Source organism: Felis catus, chromosome D1 (assembly GCF_018350175.1).
Source record: "Felis catus isolate Fca126 chromosome D1, F.catus_Fca126_mat1.0, whole genome shotgun sequence".
Classification (NCBI taxonomy): domain Eukaryota; kingdom Metazoa; phylum Chordata; class Mammalia; order Carnivora; family Felidae; genus Felis; species Felis catus.
Window position 1 is genome coordinate 26934758 of NC_058377.1, and position 22712 is coordinate 26957469.

At 38.0% G+C, this 22712-nt stretch overlaps 1 protein-coding gene across 5 annotated transcripts in view; it reads right to left on the reverse strand.

Moving 5' to 3' along the window:
• Nucleotides 1-1319: 1319 nt before the first annotated feature.
• ZBTB44 (zinc finger and BTB domain containing 44) overlaps nucleotides 1320-22712 on the reverse strand; it is a 79084-nt gene continuing 57691 nt past the window's right edge. For 2 of the 5 annotated variants that reach the window (XM_023239302.2, XM_045038530.1), the window contains 3 exons: nucleotides 22091-22254; nucleotides 20482-20782; nucleotides 11072-18398 (listed from right to left, as the gene is read on the reverse strand). In XM_023239302.2, the coding sequence (XP_023095070.1) occupies nucleotides 18116-18398; nucleotides 20482-20782; nucleotides 22091-22254 (748 nt within the window). In that variant the 3' untranslated portion in view covers nucleotides 11072-18115. Of the gene's footprint in view, nucleotides 1522-3216; nucleotides 3361-3599; nucleotides 3717-11071; nucleotides 18399-19789; nucleotides 19899-20481; nucleotides 20783-22090; nucleotides 22255-22712 lie in introns of those variants that run through there. The other 3 variants (XR_006586126.1, XR_006586127.1, XM_023239303.2) reach the window with 3 other exon arrangements.

A 22712-nucleotide genomic window follows, 5' to 3' on the forward strand; every position in this document is an offset into this window, starting at 1 on the left:
TCTGGAATGGCTCCTTCAGCATTTCAAAATCCTTCCCATTCCTATTTCTTTGGCTACCCCCAATAGCCCCTGGGCATTTCCCTTTCTCAGGGGCCAAACCATCTGCTTTCTCTTATTCCTGTGCCTGAGGCCAATGTGGACTGGAGGGAGAACATGTTTCCTTGAGTCGTTGGCCATGGGCAGAACTATGAGTTTTGACCTGAGATTCAGAAAGATCCACCTTTGCCCCTCATCTTGCTTCCCTAAGCCATGCATTTCTGCTAAATGCTGGTTGCATTTGGCGGAAGCTTAAGCAAAGGGCAGCAGAAGCCCACAGTGATGCGGGTACCTTAGCTTGGAGCAGTGAGTGGAAAGGAAGATGGATAGAAATTCTGTTGGGCTGTGGAACATGTCCTGGGCCCTGCTGAGCCCAGGGAAATACCCCTTGCTCAGATTTTTCCATCTCAAAAAAAGATCCACAAATTGAGCTTCTGGCAGGGTGGAAGTATTTCTGGATCACTGATGGCAGATTTTCGCTGAGATCCGGAGGAATATAGCAACCAGAGCTGTAAAGATAATTGTGTTTTGTTCTAGTTCAAAGGCTTTTGAAAAATAAATGAGTGGCTAGCAGTTTGGACTGTTTCACTGGGTATTTTAGACAAAAGTCTTTTAATTTGGTTTAAAAGTATTTTGTTAAGTTTAGGTTAGGGTTAGATTGTTTTGAATCCTTGCTCTGGGTCTTATTCTAGGTAAGAGCAGTAGGGGGCGCTCACACACCGCTTTTCATTAGATCAGTTGTTGAAAGGTCAGGTGTAGAGGTCCAGAAGGAAGTTTTGGGTGGTTCACCTTTCTCCATGACGTTCCTCCCGTCCAGTTAATGGTGAGCCTTGGCGAAGCATGGATGTAGAACTCCTGTGTCCCCCTGTGTGGAAACGCTGGGTTTGGGTATCACTGTGAAGGCCCTTTCCTTTTCTCTTCCCGACCCGTCACCTCAAGGTGTGACCCATAGGCAATGGCTGTTTGCCAGCTGTTTTCTGCACACCCTGGGAGAACGCACCACACTTTACAGAGGCTGGCAGGCACTTTCAAGACCCACAAGTATTTCCTGAGCTCCTGAACTGGATGGCCTATCTCTGCATGTGGAGCAAGCCTCATTTATATGATCTTGGAGTGTGTTAAGGGTTGGAAACAGGTGGGAATCTTTGGCAGATTCCTAGGCTGGAGCAGGTTTATGGGAAACCAGAGAGATTTGGGATCATGGTCACTGCTAAGGGGAACTGAGCATTTTCTTTTCTCTCTTCTCGGGGCCCTAAGAAGCTCCCCAGATCACCTTTCCAGAGCACGGATTTCATCCCATTTAATGTATCTGGGAACATTTCACATCTTTGAAGCTTTTCTTCTCCAAGGTTAAATATTTTTAACCCCTTCTGGCTTTCTTTACTACATGCTAGCTTTTCGGTCATGTTCACATCAGGTGCTGGGGAAGCTGATGAAGAGCTTGACGTGTCCGTGAACAGCTCACAATGAGGAGTTCCTTCATTCCTGAGAGTGAAAATGACAGAGGTAGGAAGTGTGCTGAGGTTCATATTATACTTGGTTTTTTTTACAATTAACTATAACTATAAAGAATGCTATTCTTTTGGACCCATTTCCATGGTATGTACATTTATACCTCATTTATTCATTCTGAGGATACTTCTTGCTATGGGCCAGGCCTGTTCTAGGCACTTGCCATACAAGTGATGATTCCAAATACCTCAGGAGGAAAGTGAGGCTAAGGGAAAGTTGTGTCACTTGCCCATATGCTATGCTCCGAATCTCCGGACTCTGCACACGACACTGTCCTGTCTGGTTGTCTACCACAGGAGGGAAGAAAGAAACCTTGAGAAGGTAGAGACAGAACTGAATGTTCCATGAAAACTTTGTCAAAGCCCAGCTACTCAAAGATGAGTGTTTGGCTCTGGAAACGCAAGCATATTTGTTCGCACATGTTCCTGTGACCCGAGACTAACATTATCTGGGACGGAGTCTGAATTGGATTCAGCCTTGACCCCCCCTGCTCCCCCCCCCCCCCCAGATACTTTTCATTCTCCTTGGGATCAGTAATCCTCTTCTGTTCTGTCTTTAATTCATGGGAAGCAAGGACCACACTTTCATGTCTACACTGAGAACAGGTTATACAACTTAGCACACTTAAAAGATGGCCTGTTGGCATGGTGCGTGGGGAGAACCAGGGAGGCGGCCAGTGTTCCAGGTTTAGGAACTACATCGTTGAGTGTTTTGCTGCTGGCTGGGGCCAGATGAGGCATCTGGTTCCCACTGGAGGTTGGGGTTGCTGGAAAGAGCTGAGCCGCTGGGTTTTCCTTTGCTCCTGGCTCTGCTCATCTCCTCCGCCCCTGCGCCCAACATGCACTTTATGGTGGGAGAGGAGCTGGAAAATCCGCTGACACAAATTAAGAGCTGGGATAAACCTGTGACTGTGAGTGACAGGGCCCAGGTGGGACGGGAATCAACCAGTTGAGGAAAAACCTATACCTGGTGCCTGGAAACAGAGGCAAAGGAGGGGTAAACTTTGGCTCTGGGATGCTGGTTGTTACTGGCAGCAAGAGGTGGCATGTGAAAGGAGGATGTAGGGCTGAATTAGGAACACACTCATTTTTACCAAACATGAAAGGGCTTTTGGACCCAAGTGCTACAGGGGTGAGGCTCAGGGCCCCATGGCCCCTCCAGGCCGGGTCTGGTAGCGGTCCTGGGGAGGGGTGGGGAGCACTTCAGCAGGTAGGACTAATGGTTAGAGGAGCACTCTGGTGACACAAGGTGGGGCTATGGAGGTTCCCTCTGCCTGGAGCATACGTCCTCCTTGCTAAACATCTCGACTTGCAGTGAGTGAGGTTATACAGATGTACATCTGGGGGCACTTACAATGTGCAAGGCAAAGTTAGGACGAACTCTTCCTCAAAGCTAACCTGGGCCAGTCTCTGTCTTCTGGGACTGCAGGGAATCCCTGCTATGGACGTGGGAGGCCTAGGACATGCCGTGGAACCCAGTTCTGGGTAGACATTATGCGCAAGTATCCCTGGCGCATCTGGGTACTGGTGGATGAAGCAGTGCTTAGATTTTCTAGTCATGTGCACATTTCCCTGTTTAAACCTCATCCTTTTCACAAGCCTTCCCTGGTGCATCTCTTTAAAAGGCACTTTATACAGTTTTCCAGGGCAGTGATGTGCATCCCCTCACCTGTCAGGCAGCTCTTGATGAACAGCCACTTCGTGTCGACAGGGCATGACTTGTGGAGCCCATGTAGCCAGTGCCCCTGTAGGAAAGGATGTGTCTGTGTAGTTGACACAGGTCTTGGCGTTTGTTCAGGAAGACAGATTATGCCTGGAAACAAACCTCCTTCAGGTTTCTGTTCCACTTTTTAATCTCTCTGGCATTGCCTCAAAACAAAATACATGTGGGTGGGGACCCTGGCCCCCCTGCTGTCAACATGCCAGGCAGGGACACACCTGCCTGGCACCCTTGCAAAATTTGCTGTCCCCTCACCTCCTTTAGACCTTTCCTTCTCCAGCCATCCATTCTACCTCCCATTGCTTGCCTGCCCGCCAGCACCCTCTACTTACCTCTTTTACTGTTGGTCACACCCCCTTCCCTAGTCCTCTCCCCAGCAAGAATAGAAACTCCACGAAGGCAAGACTGCTGTTGTTCTGTTGGAGTCTGTGCAGTGCCTGGAACAGTGTCTGGTGTAGCAGAACATTCGACATTTATCAAAGGGAAGCACAAGGAGCAATTTTAAGAAGTAGAGGGAATCAGGATAGGAGAAATGTCTCTAGACTTGGCAGAAGCAGAGTGCTGCTACAATGGGTCACCCAGCTAAGTAACTTCTTGCATGACTACTCCTTGGGAGAAAAGTCTTTCCTCAGCCTCGATCTGAGCTCAACTCTGGAACCTGGCTGAGAACTTTTCCTAACTCACCCTATTTTCCTTAAGACACAGAGTTCCCCCTCAAAAACAAAGAGAGGTTGCCTAAGAATTTGATGGGGTTTGGGGCTCCTGGGTGGCTCAGTCGGTTAAGTGCCAATTTCGGCTTAGGTCATGATCTCACAGCTCGTGAGTTTGAGCCCCACGCCGGGCTCTGTGCTGACAGCTTGGAGCCTGGAGCCTGCTTTGGATTCTGTGTCTCCCTCTCTCTCTGCCCCTAACCCACTTGCATTCTGTCTCTCTCTCTCTCAAAAATAAACATTAAAAAAAAAAAAAAAAGAATTTGATGAGGTCAAATACATAATATGACAGGCCTTGGAATAGAGCAGACACTGTCCACTGTTCAAATGAGGCCCTGGTCTTAAGATCACAGGCCCACCTCTCACCAAACCCCTATACATACCCCTCCTCTAGCCCTACTTCCATTACCTTCTTCCGGGCTCTTCCCTAAACTACTGAAGTAATCCCTAAGTCATCTCAGTGAAGTCTGTATGACTTCCTTCTACCTTGGTCGTTCTTAATCTTTTTAGAGCAAGCCTTGTTTCTCTGTCTGAAAATGTGCAATAGTTCTCTGTTTCCCACCAAATTAATTCAAATTCTTAAGGCCTTCTCTGATCTGGTTCTAGTCTATAACATTTTTGTCCACTCTTCCCCCTCAGGGATCTTATAATGCTTGGCAAATTAAGCTACTTTCATTCCCTGGACGTTCTACCCCAGGCTCAAATGTTTCCTGGAGCAGCCTCCTGCTCTCTCATTTCTCCCTGAACCAACCCTAGACCATCTCTTTCTCCTTCAAATTTCCAAAGCACACTATTTGGTGTTTCTCTCGTGGCAATCAGTTATTTTTTTGTTTTATTTCTACAATTCTTTACTTCACAAGCCATTATCTCCTAAAGTCAGACTTCATTTAACCAACCCTGGGCTAGGGATACCTTGTTAAAAGAGACCTAGATATGGTACCTGTCCTAACAGAACTTAATCTTGTGGAGTTTAGTCCAACTGATTTTAATCAATTATCATTATAATAAAAAGCATGTTATGTGAACAGAATAGGAAGTCCCAATCTAGTGCAGAACGCCCTGGAAAAGCTTCTTTAAGAAGTGATACATAGGGATGGACTTGGTGGATCAGTAAACCAGACGAAGGGAGGAAAATGGTGGCAGGACCAGTATTTTAGAGAACGATTTGGGGAAATTTTGGCCAGACTGATGGCAATTGTTCTCAGAATGAAATATTCATTCATAACCATATACAGCCTTATATTTCACACCTCCATTTAAAAATGAGTAAGATAGGGGCGCCTGGGTGGTTCAGTCAGTTAAGCATCCAAATCCTAATGTTTTTTAAAAATGTTTATTTATATATTTTGAGAGGGAGAGGGAGAGCATGATTGGGGAGGGGCAGAGAGAGAGAGGGAGAGAGAAAATCCCAAGTAGGCTCCATGCCATCAGTACAGAGCCCAATGCAGGGCTCGAACTCACGACTCTTGGTTTTGGCTCAGGTCATGATCTGAGTTTGTGAGTTCGAGCCCTGTGTCAGACTCTGTGCTGAGAGTGCAGAGCCTGCTTGGGATTCTCTCCCTTCTCTCTGCCCCTCCCCCACTCTCAAAATAAAGAAACATTAAAAAAAAAAAAAAGGAGTAAGATGGGACACCTGGCTGGCTCAGCGATGGAACATGTGACTCTTGACCTTTGGGTCATGAGTTGAGCCCCATGTTGGGTGTAGAGATTACTTAAAAATAAAGTGAGGCAGGCGCCTGCTTGGGTGGCTCAGTCAGTTAAGCATCCAACTCTTGATTTTAGCTCAGGTCATGATCTCAGTTCATGAGTTTAAGCCCTGCATGGGGCTCTGTGCTGACAGCATGGAGCCTGCTTGGGATTTTCTCTTTCCCGCTTTCTCTGCCCCTCTCTGCATGCATACTCTCTCTCAAAAATAAATATTAAAAAAAAAATTTTTTTTTAACGTTTTATTTTTGGGACAGAGAAAGACAGAGCATGAACGGGGGAGGGGCAGAGAGAGAGGGAGACACAGAATCGGAAACAGGCTCCAGGCTCTGAGCCATCAGCCCAGAGCCCGACGCGGGGCTTGAACTCACGGACCACGAGATCGTGACCTGAGCTGAAGTCGGACGCCCAACCGACTGAGCCACCCAGGCGCCCCAAAAATAAATATTTTAAAAAATGAGTAAGATTCTGATATACACGGTGAAGTGAGTTGAGTTTTTGAGTTCTATTATGTGTCAGGAACTACAGGGAATACACAACAAAGACAGTCCCTGAAGTCAAGAATACAGTCAGGTGCGGGAGACACACTTGTAATAACAGATGAGAATTGCGAAGTGGTTGCTACATGCGAAGTGCCATTCTAAGCATTTTACATATAACTCATCTAATTCTCACCACTATGTCATGAGAAGATTTATAGGACAGTGTGACTGAGAAATGGTTTAGTAGAGCTAAGCAAAATCTTCTATGGAAATAGCCAGACAGGTCTCTAACCCCAAACTGAAGCTGGGTGGGATTTGATGTTTGGACTGAGGGGTGAGTTCCTAGAAGAGGTGAAGCCTGACCCATGTCTTAAAAGTCCAATGGTAATCAGCCAGGCAGAGCAGGCTGGGAGGGGGGTCTGAGGGAGAGGGAGGCAGGCTTGAAGTAGGGCAGTGGCCTGATTAGAAAGACCATCGTAGGGATTTGAGGGACGGACTGGATGTAGCCAGCCTGGAGAGAGGGGAGAACAGTTAGGAGGCTGTTTGTGTTACTAGACCAGAAACAACAAAGGCTTGAACTAAGCTAGTAGCAGTAGGGATGGGAAGAAAAATGTTACCAGCAGAGATGGGAAATGTAACCCAGTGGAGGTTAACTAGGTAAGAGTACATAAAAGAAAAAATGGACCAGTCCACATCTTTACAACAAGGTCACATGCATTTTTTTCACATAAGAAAGAGTTCACCTCTCTTTGAGAGAACTAGGTCTTGGCATAAAATACACAAAACACCCATCTGCATAATTTCCTATTTCCCAGCAGCATTACCCTCCCTCGAGTGTCTCCCAAGATGCTAGTGCCCAAAAAGAATCTCAGTGCTAGAACCGGCAGAACAGCTCTCGCTTCTCTTCCAATCACCGAGAGCCCCCCACAGGTAAAGGCTCTAGCAACTCAAGACCCCTGAGGCTCCAGCCCTTTCTAGTAGTCTGGAGAATTCTGAGTGCATCTAATGCTCTTCTGTAATGGGTAGGAAGGGCACTAACTACCTATGTGGATCACAGATTCATTATTATCCTGCTTATCTCACTGGGTTTTTGAACACCATGAAAGTGCTGGTATTTTATTATTTTTTTAGTAAACTCTATGCCCAACATGGGGCTTAAACTTACAACCCTGAGATCAAGAGTCACATGCTCTACTGACTGAACCAGCTAGGCACCCAAAGTGTTAGCATTTTATAAACTTTAAATATACTGAAAAGGAATTTTTATTAATCTTGTAAGGTAGACTCATTTGCATTCAATAAAGAAAGTCTGTTCCTGGACAAAAGTTATCACACACACAAGTCCTACTATATGTATTGTTGATGCTTGGATTGCCCCGGATTTAAAATAGTCTATGTGACAACAGATGGAGCTAGAGAGTATTATGCTAAGTGGAGTAAGTCCACTAGAGAACGATAAATACCATGATTTCACTCATATGCATAATTTAAGAAACAAAACAGATGAACATAGGCATGCAAAAAAAAAAAAAAAAAAAAAGGCAAACCAGAAAAGACTCTTAACCACAGAAAACAAACTGAGATCAACAATAGCCAAAGTATGGAAAGAGCCCAAATGTCCATCGATGGATGAATGGATAAAGATGTGTTGTATATATACAATGGAGCAATCAAAAAGAATGAAATCTTGCCATTTGCAACTACGTCGATGGAACTGGAGGTTATTATGCTAAATGAAATGAGTCAGTCAGAGAAAGACAAAAATCATATGACTTCACACATATGAGGACTTTAAGAGACAAAACAGATGAACATAAGGGAAGGAAGGGAAACAAAAATAATATAAAAACAGGGAGGGGTACAGAAGAGACTCCTAAATATGGAGAACAAACTGAGGGTTGCTGGAGGGGTTGTGGGAGGGGGGAAGGGGCTAAATGGGTAAGGGGCATTAAGGAATCTACTCCTGAAATCATGTTGCACTATATGCTAATTTGGATGTAAATTAAAAAAAAATAAAAAAATATATAAAAAATAAATGACTATTAAAAAGAAAATGGTATGGCGATTCCTCAAAAACATTAAACACATAATTACCATGTGATCCATCAATTCCACTTCTAAGTATATACTCTAAAGAAGTGAGAGCAGGGATTGAAACAGACATTTGTACACCCATGTTCACTGCATTATTCACTGTAGCCCGAAGGCAGAAGCCAGCCGTCCACCAACAAATGGAGAAAAAAAACGTGGTGCAGCTATATAATGGAATAGTCTTATTCAGCAATAAAAAGGAACAAACTCCTGTTACCTGAAACAATATGGGTGAAATCTCAAAAAAGGCTAAATTAAAGAAGCCAGGCATAAAAAAGTAAATAGTGTATGATCCCCAATGAGGGAAAATCTGTAGAAACAAAGTCAATCAGCAGTTGATGGAACTAGAAGTGGCAGTGGAGACTGACTTTAACTGGGCACCAGGAGACTTTGGGGGTGATGGATATGTTCTAAAATGGAGTATAGGGGTGTTTGTACAACTGTATAAGTGTACTGAACTCATTAAACTGTACACTGGAAATGGACACATTTTATGGTATATAAACTGTTTCAATAAATTAGTTAAAAAACAAACTGAGGGTTGCTGCAGGAAAGGCGGGTAGGGGGATAGGTTAAATGGGTGATAAGTACTAAGGAGGGGACTTGTGATGAGCACTGGGGGTGCTGTTTGTAAGTCATGAATCACTAAATTCTACTCCTGAAACCAGTATTAGACTGTATATTGATTAACTGGAATTTAAATAAAAACTTGAGAAAAAAAGTAAAATGGTCTACAGAAATTTTATTTGGTTGTTATCTTTTGATGTTCTAAAGCCACTTTCCCAACAGAGTATCTCTAAAAAGCAAAAATCACTGAGGAAATTCACCTGAGGCTGTCCTTTTACTGGAGTGTGTGCTGATGTGTTGCTAAGCCTAACTATTCAGGATCTCTGGTCAGTGAGACTGACTCATTCAGCTAACGGCAGTCAGAAATGTTAGCTGTGGAAAAAATTAGGCAGGGATATTAAGAAGGGTGTGGGATTACGTGTAGAAGCCCTACAAAATAATTCTAATGCCAGCTCTGCCTAGAGCCGCTGACTTATCTATAAAGTGAGTTAGGTATAGAAATTTCAGTATTTTTTTTGTAGGAAAATTCAGTTAATCAGTTTAAGAAAACAACTGGCTTTCCCTTTGTCCCCAAGGGTGTTCAAACCTCAATTCAAATCAGTTTGTCGATGAGCAATTTCTTTCTAGATTGAATATGCCTATTGTTATCAGTTTCATCATCTGTATAGAAGTTTACCCATATAAAAAATGAATTACACTAAACTTTAGGATTTGATGTTTACAAGCAAGTTTTCCCCAATTTAAACTCTTCATGCCTGTAGATTTTGTTACTTAGTTGAGTACTTAGAACAAACATTCCTGCTCAAAAGAGAATGCCCAAACTATTAATTACAACTCTCAGGTGAGGAGACAAACATCTTTGGTTCTTACATTTAGTATTATTCTCTGATAGGATTTTTTTCTGGTATGTAATTCATATGCAAATCAAACTGTAGGATGTACAGATAACCCTGCAACAATATGGGGTTAAACTGCGCAGGTCCACTTACGTGAATTTTTTTTGATACGGTAATGTAAATGTATTTTTTCTGATCCTCAGTTAAATTTTCTACTCTCTAGCTTACTTTATTGTAAGACTACAGTGTATAATGCATAGAACATAAAAAATGCGCTAAGTGACTATAAGACTTCCAGTCAACAGTAGGCTATTAGTAGTTCAGTTTTTGAGGATTCAAGTTACGTGTGAATCTTCCACAGTGTGGTGGTCAGCACCTCTAAGCCCTGCATTGCTCAAAGGTCAGCTTTGTAATTATTTTAATTTCTACATTTTGCATTTATGTATATCTCCTGTGGCTGAGGCTACTAAGGACCCAAACAGTTTGCTCACTTTGAATGGTTTGGTAAACAATTATTAAAAACATAACACACTCACTGAATGAAAAGACAGTGCTTCTTAAAATTAACCTCTGCCCCTCTGAATTTAATTCTAAAGTGATCCTGGTAGCTTGGCATCGATGAAATAATTTTCTTTGCCTGTTACTCTTGTTCTATAGTCCAATTATTACTAAAAGTCACATCAAGATGAATCTAAACTTAGAAACCGCTTCCTTTAGGCTCTCATAGGTGTGTTACCTATGCAAGGGCTGTTCCCCTCCCCCTCCTCCAAGTACCTGTTTTCTACTTTTTTTGGTTGTAAGACATTACTCAAATGTTACCAACAGGTATCTCATCAAAAGTACAACTTCAGGGGCGCCTGTGTGGCGCAGTCGGTTAAGCGTCCGACTTCAGCCAGGTCACGATCTCGCGGTGGGTGAGTTCGAGCCCCGCGTCGGGCTCTGGGCTGATGGCTCAGAGCCTGGAGCCTGTTTCCGATTCTGTGTCTCCCTCTCTCTCTGCCCCTCCCCCGTTCATGCTCTGTCTCTCTCTGTTCCAAAAATAAATAAACGTTGAAAAAAAAAAAAAAAAAAGTACAACTTCAGAAAGATTCAGGGAAACTTCTAAAGATGCAACCCACCCCTCAGGAAGTAGCTTTGCACAAGAACCTGAACCTAGTTCAATAGCTCCAGGAATTGATGACTTTCTCTAGCCTCCTTTAGATTTCTTTCAATCTTAAGGGATGGTATTTGTGGAATCTGTGCCCCTTCAACTCTTCTTCCTCACCCAGGAAGCTGGTGTGTGCCTTCTAATGTAAGATTCTCTGGTCCGTGCATACTCAGCAGATGACTTTTCTCATCTAACGTTGCTCAACCAACACCACCAACTCTTCCTTCCAGCCAACAATAAATAACAACAGCAGGAAGTTTTACTCCATAAAGCATTAATAAGATATTTTAATGAGAAAAAAATCTTAGTCTTATGTTTCTATTCAAAGACACTCAAAACTAATTTTTCCCTGCCCATCCCTTCTAAACTGCAACTTTATTTGTGACCATGTAATAAAGGCCAGTTTAAAGATTTTTTTTTTTAAAAAGTTTAAACCTTTTTAAAAAAGATTAAACAACCAGGCTAGCAAAAAGGTACTCAATACATACTTTCCTTATATCAAACAAGCTAATATTTCAGTACAATGTAACTATACAGAATATATACAATACACATATGTTCACAAAGCAAACACTATAGGCTCAGAACAGATTTGAAAAAACATGATATTCACATTGATTACAATAACTCTAAAAATGATTGTAACGTTGAAACGGCACTTAGTTTACAAAAAAGTCACAAAAATATATATATATATATATGTATATATGAAGTCACCAAGAACTATGGTTCCTGTAAAATACTAATAGCCAGATACTAGTATATAAAATGTGAAGTTCTGACATTGTATACATTTTTAGGAAATAAAACAAAATCCAAAACCATTTTTGTTATTGTTGAAAGTCAAACATGCCAAGAAGTTATTAGCTATGGCCACTGTCACCAAGTACAGCCATATTTAAATGAGATGACAAGTGGATACAAAGCTGGTGAACTGGGGACTGGCACAGTTAAGAGAGTTGTACTGGTTCTAGGAGAGGGCTGAAGACATAAAAACACCCATCTACATAATTCACATTTCTGCCCCAGCATTACCCTCCCCCAAGGGTTTCACAAAATGCCAGTGCCCAAAAGGAATCAATGCTGCAAGGTAAAAAAGTTTCCCCCAGGCTTCTTTGATGTTGGCCTATAGGAAAATATTAAGCATGCATCGGCTAAACAAAGCAGTCAGTCACCCAACTGGAAAACTGTGGTGCAGCTTCCTCCCAGGCTGGTTGTACTAGAAAGTACTCCAGTTTTTAAACAGAGCCAGATTTATATGTTAGCTCTGTAAAATACTGAGCAACTGTAGCAGCAAGTATGAAATTACAGAAACAAAACCACAATTTTATTTAAAAATTCATTTCTGTGACATCAAAACAATTTTTTCCTTCTTATCTGTCTCCTGTAACCAGACATCAATTTCTTCTATCACTGAAGTATGGTCAATTTCAATTTCAATCTGACTTTCTCATTATGCTGCTGTGGAAAAAGACAAGTCCTAATCTTGGAAAATTTTAATTTACTCTTAAAAATGAGAATACAGGAATTTCAAAGTAAAAAAAAAAAAGTCTGTTCTAAAAGTATCTCACAAATATATATATTTAAATATTAAAATAGGCTACCTAGGATTTTTATAAAATGGCTTTTGAAAAGATAGTAGAGGCACAAAGAAGCCATAAACTATCTTCCAATTGGACATAAGGTGCCACAAGGGTGCCATACAAAGAGGCAGGCAATCTCTATCTGATGCAACAGGAGGCACCAGGAATAACAGAAATATCAAACATATTATTGGGACTTGGATCAAAACCAAATTTTACTCTATTGAGGGCTGTTTTTTTTTTTTTTTTAAATATTTTGAAATATATGCATTAGAAGCCACCACTTTGTATAAGGAAGAAAATGAACAAAGATTATGATCTTACACCTTCCAAATACCTGGTGGCATTCATGTTAGGCACCTGAAAGATGAAAAGCAGTGCAACTTTCAACAATTTAATGGACTACTCTCAGTATGAGAGACTTTACATAGCATCTATCAACTTGAAAATTAAATTGATAACTGAAGGAAAACAAAGCTCTTAGAGAAAACACACTTACAAGGTAATCATAGAAAAGGTTCTCTCTAGAAAGCAGAGGTTTCTAGGAACTGCACAAAAGGTTTTACCACCTTTAAATGAACACAGCTTCCACTAATGCCAACGGAATCAATGTATGTTAAGGGGAGATGGCCAGCTCCTCTTCAAGTAGGGAAGATTTATCCTTCCTTAGAAGGTGATGTACTTTGGTAACCTGAACATTCAATTACAGGATGATTTTTTAGCTTAACTGGATTATGAAATCTGGATATAGTTAGACCTGCATTTGGGAAAACAAGGATAATTTCATAAAAGTCATGACACTAGCCCCTCAAACCATCAAGCAGCAATTTTATCAATAAATCATCACAATTGAGCCCAAGGCTTTAAGTTTAATCAGCAAACTTAGTCAATTTAAAGAGAAAGGCAATAATCAAAGAATTAGATTTTATAAACCAGGCACTTCAAACTGAAATTAAAAATTTTAAAGTTAAAACAATTTTTTAAAAAAAAAATTGTTTTCAATCAATGGTCTCCACTTTTAAATTCTTTGTAAACTATTATGTGCACAGGTACCCTGGTATTAGCTGTAGCTTGCCCGGGCCCTGCACAGAGGAGGCTCTCTTCAAGTAGCACAAGCACTTTGAGGTGATTCTGTATTTTGGATACTGCCAAACTGAGACTCCAATAACATTGCCTGACATTTCTGCAGAGACTATTTGTAAAGACACAGAATTGTTTTTTCCCATCACAAAAATAGAATCACTACAATGTAGTGGAAATATCTAACTGTATTAGTTTAGTATGAAGTAAAAAAAAAAAAAAAAAAAAAAAAAAAAAGTACAACTGTGATGTCACTAAGAGTCTACATCCCATAATGATATAAGCTTACTTCCTCCCATTAATAAATTTCAACATATTTATAATCTAAAAACAAAATATCCAGAGTGTCTGTTCCTTAGTTGAACCTGGAAATTGGTTCAATTCCACTTTACTGTTTAATCTGAACCATTATTGCTTTTGGCAAACTCATCTTGCTGAGGACTTCCTAGATAAAAAATACCCTATATCACCACATTCTGTCAAGCAAAATGACACTAAAAGATAAAAGTGGGCATAAGCAAAATAAAAAATAAATTTAAATTTTGACCATTTTAGCTTAAAGCTAAAGGAGTATGCTTAGCTATAAATATTCCTCATAGATGTGTATATACTATAATAGAACTCTCCTTAATTTTGTTCCACTGCTTCAGAAAACAAAATCTAGTTTCTAATACATTCTTCTCTGTTACTTTTAAAATCTGAATATATTATAAAGTATCTTATGTCAATAACTTATAGTGAAAATCACATTTATTACCTTTTAACAACTTTGGGTCGCTTCAAACACAAACTTTACTAGCACCCGCCCACACCCCCCAGTTAATATTATATCTAGACAACTATTCTCCCTCATTTTGATGTATATTTCAGAGTTATAACTTCACATTTTGCAGATGAGTGACAATAGAGTAAGTGCCACATGAAAGTTTCTTGTTCTCTTCTTCATCAATTCATCAAATCTCAAACTCCTTTCTGTTACGATATTACAATTTAGGACTGTTCATTCCTCAAGTAATAACAATGATTCCCTCCATGTGGTAAAGTACAGAACTGACATTACCTTACACAATAATGTATTTTTCACGGACTACAAAGTTGAGAGACTAAAATTGATCTGAGAATCTTCAAACTAAAAGCCACTAAATAAGATAACTGGCTTCTATTTAGATGGAGTACAAGAATAAAATGAGAGAGCAAACAAAAGACTGAAAGAGTTAATACAGCTTCCGAAGGCTCCCAGGGAATCATTTATACACTAGGAGAGTCTGGCTCAGTAGTTAGAACGTAACAATGATACTACATTAGACATGCTGACTAGTCCATTCCGTTTGATAAACTATTTTAACAAAATGCAAGTTTTTCTGTTTGCTTTTGAAACCAAAGAGCATGTGTCATAACACGGAACCAAATTACTTAAGCCGGAATGGTTTATATGCTGAAATGTTAATACGTAAAACTGAATGAGGTTATTTAAACATTTTAGTACACTTTGTCTCACTGAAATCAAGAACTTAAAAAAAAAAAAACTGGCAATATAATTAAATATGCAATTATGTGAAATAAAAATTAAGATTACTTGAAATTCAAATTAAGAAAAATTCATTTAAATATATTTATGGATGATAATCTCCATCTGTTTCTGTTTATAAAAACCTTTAAAAAACCCAATATTAATCTCTTTTTCGAGAATTATTACAAGCATTCTCATGCTAGATGTTTCCATTGTTAGAATGCACCCCTGAAAATGGGAAGAATGACTGCAGGAGATTGAACACCCAGTTTCATAGAAAGCATCTTTGCTCATTTCTAAAGTGTATCATACCTATTTGGTAGCATAAAAATGGAAAATAAATGCTTTTCTTGTATAAAATGCTTGGTTTTAAAAAGGCAATTTATCCTGCATCCTAAAATTTAAGCCCTTTAAATATCACAAAGTTACCCTCTTGGGCCTTATGAAAGACAGCTATACTTAAGTATTCTAAACTGGAATTTTTGTTTAGTTATACTGGTAATTTCTAATGGATGGGATAATGGAACTGGCTTTCATCTCTTTGCAATGTTTTCCATATATTCTGGTAAAATTATCCATTCAATTATCCCTCTCTCAGATGAATTTTAAATAAACCTAAATAACACTATATACAATTACCCCTTGCAGCTTAGTTTAAGCTAAAAATCCTTAAATTGTGTATCAAGCAAAATGGAGAGCCTCAATGAAAGAGAAAAAAGGCCTTTGTTTATATCATTTTATGTTAAATACTAATTAATTAGTTACCTGTATTGTTAAGATTTGGGGTACAGACAATAAACCAAGTATACATTTTGATAGTTTTTCATAAAACTTGGAAATCTGTGCAATTTGTAATTACCAATGAAAATCTAGTTTCCATTTGGGAAAGAATAGCCAGTGGTGGTAATCCTACATTCTGAGAACACAGAATACTTCAGAGCTGCCACAATTGTGGGCTTTCTTAACACAGAGTTCTCAGGATAGGTAGGGGATATGCTAAAACACTTTCAATCATACAAATCCCCAAACAATTCTTACATGTTTATTTTCTTTAACCCTTATTTCTTTTTTTTTTTTCCTTTTTCCTTTACTTAGTTATAAAAAATAACTCTTAGAACTGAAGGCAACAATGATTCCTGGTCATTAATTTTACCTATTCTTTGTTTTGCCCATATAAAGATTCTAAAATTAACTCCGAGGTTTATCCATTGGCCGGCATAACATTTTTCAAGGGTATGTATGACGTTAAAAATAAAAATTCCTAATTTTTTCAGCTGAGACACAGCAGTACTGCTACTAGTAAGTATTACAGTCTGTTGCAAAAAGTAAATTCAATCCTGTTAGTAAAGAAGCATAAATGATGGAAGCCCAGTATAACCTGTGTATGTTGATCTTCCTGTAGGTAATATACCTATGTTTGGGAGCAAAGGTGGGGGAAACAGGTTCAAGACTGAGATAAGCAGTTGGAAACAAGTTAAAACTTGACAGCAGAATTTGGAAAAAGAATGTTACCTGAAAAAAATCTTCAATGAGTTTACTTTCCCTTCCTTTACATTTGTGGGAGGAAAATCAATCACAGAATTAGCCAATTAAAAAAAAAAGAAACAATAAAATCACTATAACTTAAAAAATTAATTTTATTATTAAGGTCTAGCACCCAAACAAAATTCAGATCTTGTGTTTTGAATAAGAAACTATTTAGTTTCTTTTTCTAATTTAATCAGGTGTTTTCATAATTATTAACCTGTGGGTATATACATAGAAAAAAGGTTATTCAAAAGTTCATTGTTCATGGACTCATGAATATTTAGGATCAAGGTCAGTGATGCTTTAATGGCACCAGATGCAAAGTATACTCCAGTCCAGAGTATGATATAAATTTCGACTATAAATCAGGAAGTTTCATTTTTTTTTAGCAGCAAAAGAGGTGATATTAATTTAAGGTTTTTAAGTTTTCCTTTAGACTTAGTTTTTTCCCCTAGATTTATGAGTCCTAGTTGATCAATTTAAAGCCTTTTCTCATCTGTTACATTATTGCTTACATTGTGTAAAAACTACACTAATCCTTTTAATAAACTTGTCAAAGTCTAAAAATATTTTCAAACAAAAACAATGTATCAGTGACACAGGGAACTTTGTAAACAATCTTAGTTGGGTTAAGAACATAGCCTTAACAGAGAATTCTTTTATTTTGTCCAAATCAGCACAATAAAAACATCCTCAACAATACATAAACCTATATATAAAATATAGAATATCTCCAATATTTTTCCTTTATATAATATCATGCCAGTATATGCAAGAGGGAGTACTGTTCAAGGGGCAAGAGGGGAAAATGATTTAGGCAATGACCTAATTAGCCAGGCATTAACATTCAAAGACCAGGTAAACAACAATTTTAGTCAGAAAAGCAGTATTAACAGTTCCTATGAAGTTGGGATTTATGTACTTCATTTTCCACTCCTGGTCATTTCATGCACAGCCCGGCTATTCTCAATCATGGTTCTCTGCCTTCTTTCACAGAAGAAAGATTATTTGGAGTGGTACTAAAGAAGTTCAGGGAATGCCTATCCCTACACCAAATTTCACCATGAAAAATAATAGAAATGACAAAGCTTAAAAAAAAAAAAAAAGAATACATTGGATTTCAGAAGTATTTACCCTAATAATTTTTAAGAAAGCTTACCGTAAATATTTCCTAAACCAACAGGCTTTACAAAATATTGTACAATGTCCTGTGTATAGGAGTAAACATCTATTCAGGCTGTCAAATTCTGTTCAGTAATTTGTTTCCGGTGTACCCTTTCATCTCAGAAGGTCAACAATCATCTGAATTCTTCTTTACCTAATGATCTCATTAGCCTGCTTTTAACAATGGAAGAAACTGATACAGGCTTGAAGTCAACTGGTTCTCCTTAAGTCTCATAGTTTCAATTATGTTTCAACATCATGTTGTTGTGCACTTACAGAAGCAATCTCTCAGTCATGAAAAATAAAACATCAGTTGTGGGGCTTACAAAGTAAAAAGGGAAATTCTTTCCCAAACCCTTTTTTGTTTAAAAAATTAAATTAAATTTAAATGTACAAGACCAAGCACAGGCACTTTCCAAAAACCAAAAATGAAGCCAAACCATGAAATTACTCAATGGTTATAGAAGACAGCTCTGATTTGGGGGGGTCATCTCTGGTTGCCTCGGCACAAGCACTGGTCTTTGGCTGCTCTGGCATTTCTTCCTCTTTTTCTGCCAGCCCACCAAGAGACCCCAAGGGGAAAGTGCTTTCACAATTCTGGGTCGAGGAGACCTGTGAAATTACAGGCATTTGAACAGAGGAGTTGCTTTCAAAACTGTGTTCTCCAAGATCATACTGAACAAGGGTCTCTTCTTGCTCCTGGTTTAAGTAGTCCGGTACTAGGAAATCACTAGATAAGAGGCAAAGGATGAAAGAGGGAGTTAATTTTCAAACCAGTAATAAATTAGCCACAATAAAAAGACCTGATTTGTAAAACAAGATTGGGATTTTTCATTTCTCTAGTTCTTGACTAATTATAACTCAGGATATTCAAATTTCTAAGCTTTCCTAAATATGAACCCAAGCCATCCATCAGAACCAAAGTATATGAACTCTACTATCAATAGGATTAATTATCACCTTCATTGTCACTTTAGACCCCTAAGCAGCCTTTCTTGTTCTATGTAGAAGAGTTTCTGTATACAATTAGCATGCTCACTTAAGCAAATATCATTTGAATAACTTATGCTTAACTTTTCTTGGATTATATGCTAATTAAGAGGTATATAAACCTAACTTTTTATTACTTCCTGGATATAAGTTAGTTAAGAAACTAAGTCCTTATGCATAAATGACAGTATACATAATGTACTATATAGAGAAATATAAAGAATAATTTATGTGTATTCTGCTATTAGATTTAGTATATGAAAACAATAAGTTCCATTTGAAGTAGGATTTGAAAATGAATGCCATGAGATCAGTTATATATTAGTCCTAAGAAAGTATTTATTAATACTGAAAATATTTAATATTATATTGATAGGATTAAATATTTAATTATTAAATATGGAGAGTAAAATATACCAAAATTTTAACAACAGTGGATATTAATCCTGAGTGGTGAGATCAGAAAGTATTTTAATTTCTTATGTTTTATACTTTCCTACATTTACTAAGTTTTCTACTATAACATTTTTTGTAGTTAAAACAAACAAAATATCTCTTAGATGCTTTAATTAAATCTTTATTGCTGGACTTAAAAAGTTCGTTCTACTAGGAATGTTAATGACTGATACATTTAAGAAGGTGGTTTTATAATCTGTCCAGTATTAATAAAAAAATTAAAATATGTTCATTTGCAAAACAATTTAAAATGTCCTATGTTTTATTTTTTAAGAAGTCTTCAGGTGTTAGACAGGAAGAACAGAGGACAGAAGGTTCTGTACAGGGAAGATACAGGCAATAGAAGTGGTTAACTATGACACTATCTTAGTTCTGGACAAACAATGTTTGATATGATATGTATAATTTAGGTTTCGTGAGATGACAACCAGACACTCAGACATGAGTAAACAACATGAATGTCAGGTCTGAAGAGGAAAAAAATCTGCAGGAATAGTTTGGAATTTATTGAAAAGTAAGATTTAAGAACTAAAGATGGTTTAAAATTTAAGTTTAGGAAGATTTCATTTTATAAAAAATTAAGGATTCCTACAGATGTACATTTTTGATAAAGTATTAAAAAAAGACAACAGAGTTTTATATTTAGAGACCTCTGAAATGACCTTTAAAGCTTACATTTTATCGGTCTTTATGCTTCAGGCTTCTTCATTTGTAAAGAGACATGTTCAGTCATAATACTAGTTAGTGGTAGAGTCAGAACTAAAACCTGACTTCCTTAGATACTCTATAAATCAGAAAGAAATTCTATCATAAATTATTAATGAAAAGCACGAGCTTTAAATTGAAAGAAAAAGGAAATTTAATTGAAAATAATCATATCCATTATAGTTGCTGTTGAAGTTCTTTTCTTTATTGGTAAATATATATCCCTTTATATAGAATTTAAAAAAAAGAGAAGTGGTCAAAAGTTTTGACATCCAAAGAGTCTGAATTAATCCAGTACCACTAAGAATCATCTAACATGGTAAATTTTCCAATAAGGTCTATATTACTTTAAGCTTAATTACTGAAAATACAAAAAACTAAAACCCAAGAAACAAAAAAGACAAAGCAAGAGGTAAGTAGTCTACTTCTGTAGGGAAATATTTCCAATACCAACTAGAAAAATATTTATAATTGTATATACCTAGAAGATCCAGCAAAATTGTATCAGATCAGGAGATGAGAGTATGGACAGTGACAGTGGAAATTTAAAAGGAACGTGACTGAGTAGCCAGCAACCTGATAAGCATAGCAGGCCGCCCTGACAGCAGGGAAAGAGAGTTTAGTAAGCGGTTTTCCTGGCTCGTTTTTGTTGTGCGCCTCACCTGCTCTGGAAGTAGTTTGCTAGCTCTGACGCTTCATGGTTCAGACTCCTCAGGTGCACGATTAAATTTCCAGAGTTGGTGAACATGGCGCCACATGTTTTGCACTCGTAAATCCGAGGCTTGCGGATAATGTGCCGGGAAACCCTCATGTGGTGTTTATATTCCCCGAAGGAAGTGAAAGTGGCACTACATATCTGGCACCGGAAACAGCGTTTACCTTCATGCTTTAGGCGATGCATCTTTAGCGAGTAAGCCCTGGTGAACTTTTTCCCACAGCGGTCACACTGAAATGGTTTAATTCCTACAAAATAAGGCAGAACAAAGTATTATCTAAAAACAAAATAAAGTGAAAGGTCACAAACCTCACAAATTTCTGAGCTACAATTTTGTAGCAACAGGCAATTTAAAAAGGCAAAAATCACCAGCAAAAATGGATTCCAATTCAACATCTCAGAAAAGGTACAGAACATTTGAAAAGTCACTAGGGCTTTAAAAAAAAAAAAAGGGCATTAGAAGGAGAGGTGAACTAGTTAATATACACTCAAGTTGATTTCTGAATATTCTTCTAAATCATCTATTTTACAGACTTCAAAACATAACCACAGTATTTAAACAGAATCAAATCCCCATAAAACATCATTTCATTAAAGTAGTAAAGTTTATACTGAAAAGATGTGAAAATGTACCCACTCTTCATTACCTGAGAAATGAGAAGAAACATCTCTGAACATAATAATCATGTTAGAACTATCATTTGGTGAATTGGATTTATGGGCATATTATGTAAAGTGATAGAAAAAATATGTAGAAACTAATATGTGAATTATGAAGTATATTAATTATCTCTTCAATTATAGTTTTAGCAAAAAAAAAAAAATAAAAACCTTCAAAATACAATCTGTTGATTTAAGTCATAGGGAACTGATATTATTAGCTCAGGGACTATTAGACCTATCTACAGAAGAGGAAAGCAAGATGACAACGCAGCTGAAAACAGGAGCAAAGATTTCCTATACTCATCAGAGGTGTACCCACAAGAATTTTGTTGCCTTTTTGTGATCACTGAACTTAAATTTCAAATGTTTTACATGTAATTTATTTAAAATCTTTTATCCTAAAAAATGCTGCAAAGCTGATTAATCAGGGCACAGAGAAATTTAGGATGGCAGAATTAAAATTAAATTTTAAGTAATTAAATGTAAATTTCTAAAAACACTTCTTATTTGGAAATAATTCCATTCATAAAGAGTAGTTACAAGAATAGTACAAAGAACAGCAATAAATACCCTTTTAGTTCCATTTGCTCTACCATCTGTACCTGTGCTTCTCTCTCACACATATATACACACACCTAATATACCCAGTGCCTTTCATTTATGTCTACACATACACCCCACCAAGTTTTAATCCGAATACTTATGCCTGTGGCAAATGTATTAAACAAATAGCTTTCTGACACCGTACCATTTTACCAACAGACTTAGGCTTATCTGATTTCTCAGAGACATATTTTTTAAACTCAGAAACATCTGTTTTCTATTTTTAACTGACATTCCAAATGTAATGTTTCAAGTACTCATTTATGCAACAGTAGGGAAGACAACATTACCTGAGTGGATGAGCATGTGCTGTTTTAGGTTCTGAATACGGGTGAATCGTACCCCGCAAGTTGGACACTGAAAAGGTCTATCTGGACCGTTTGGACTTGGTCGTTCCGTACTGCTGGTAGAAGGAGCTATGTAGAGTTGGTAGGGATACTGAACATTTTCCAATCTAAAAAAAGACCAAAGGAGGGAGGAAGATTCTGATTTTTAAGCTGAATAAACATTTCTGCACAACTTTAATGAACAAAAGAAAAAAATGACTTTTTGAGAGTTTAACTGTTAAAAGTTCCATTTATAGCAATATGAAAAACAATGTTGAATTGTCCAGAATGTCCAACATCCTAAGGACATACTATCACAGAATGTATCATAAATGGTTTTACCTTAGAAATTCTTAATCTCCTTAATCCTTTCCTTCCTACTACTGCTTTAATTTAGGCCCTCATCAACACAAGGTTGAATTAATAACTCCCTCTCTTTAGCCCCCAACCCCTCCAATACATCCTTCTGTTTCACAGTGATCTCTCTGATTAAATCAACACCCATTTTAAAATCCTGCAATGGCTGTTACCTTCAGAATAAAGTCTGAACACCTTTGCAAGGCATACAAACCTCCTCATGTTCTGG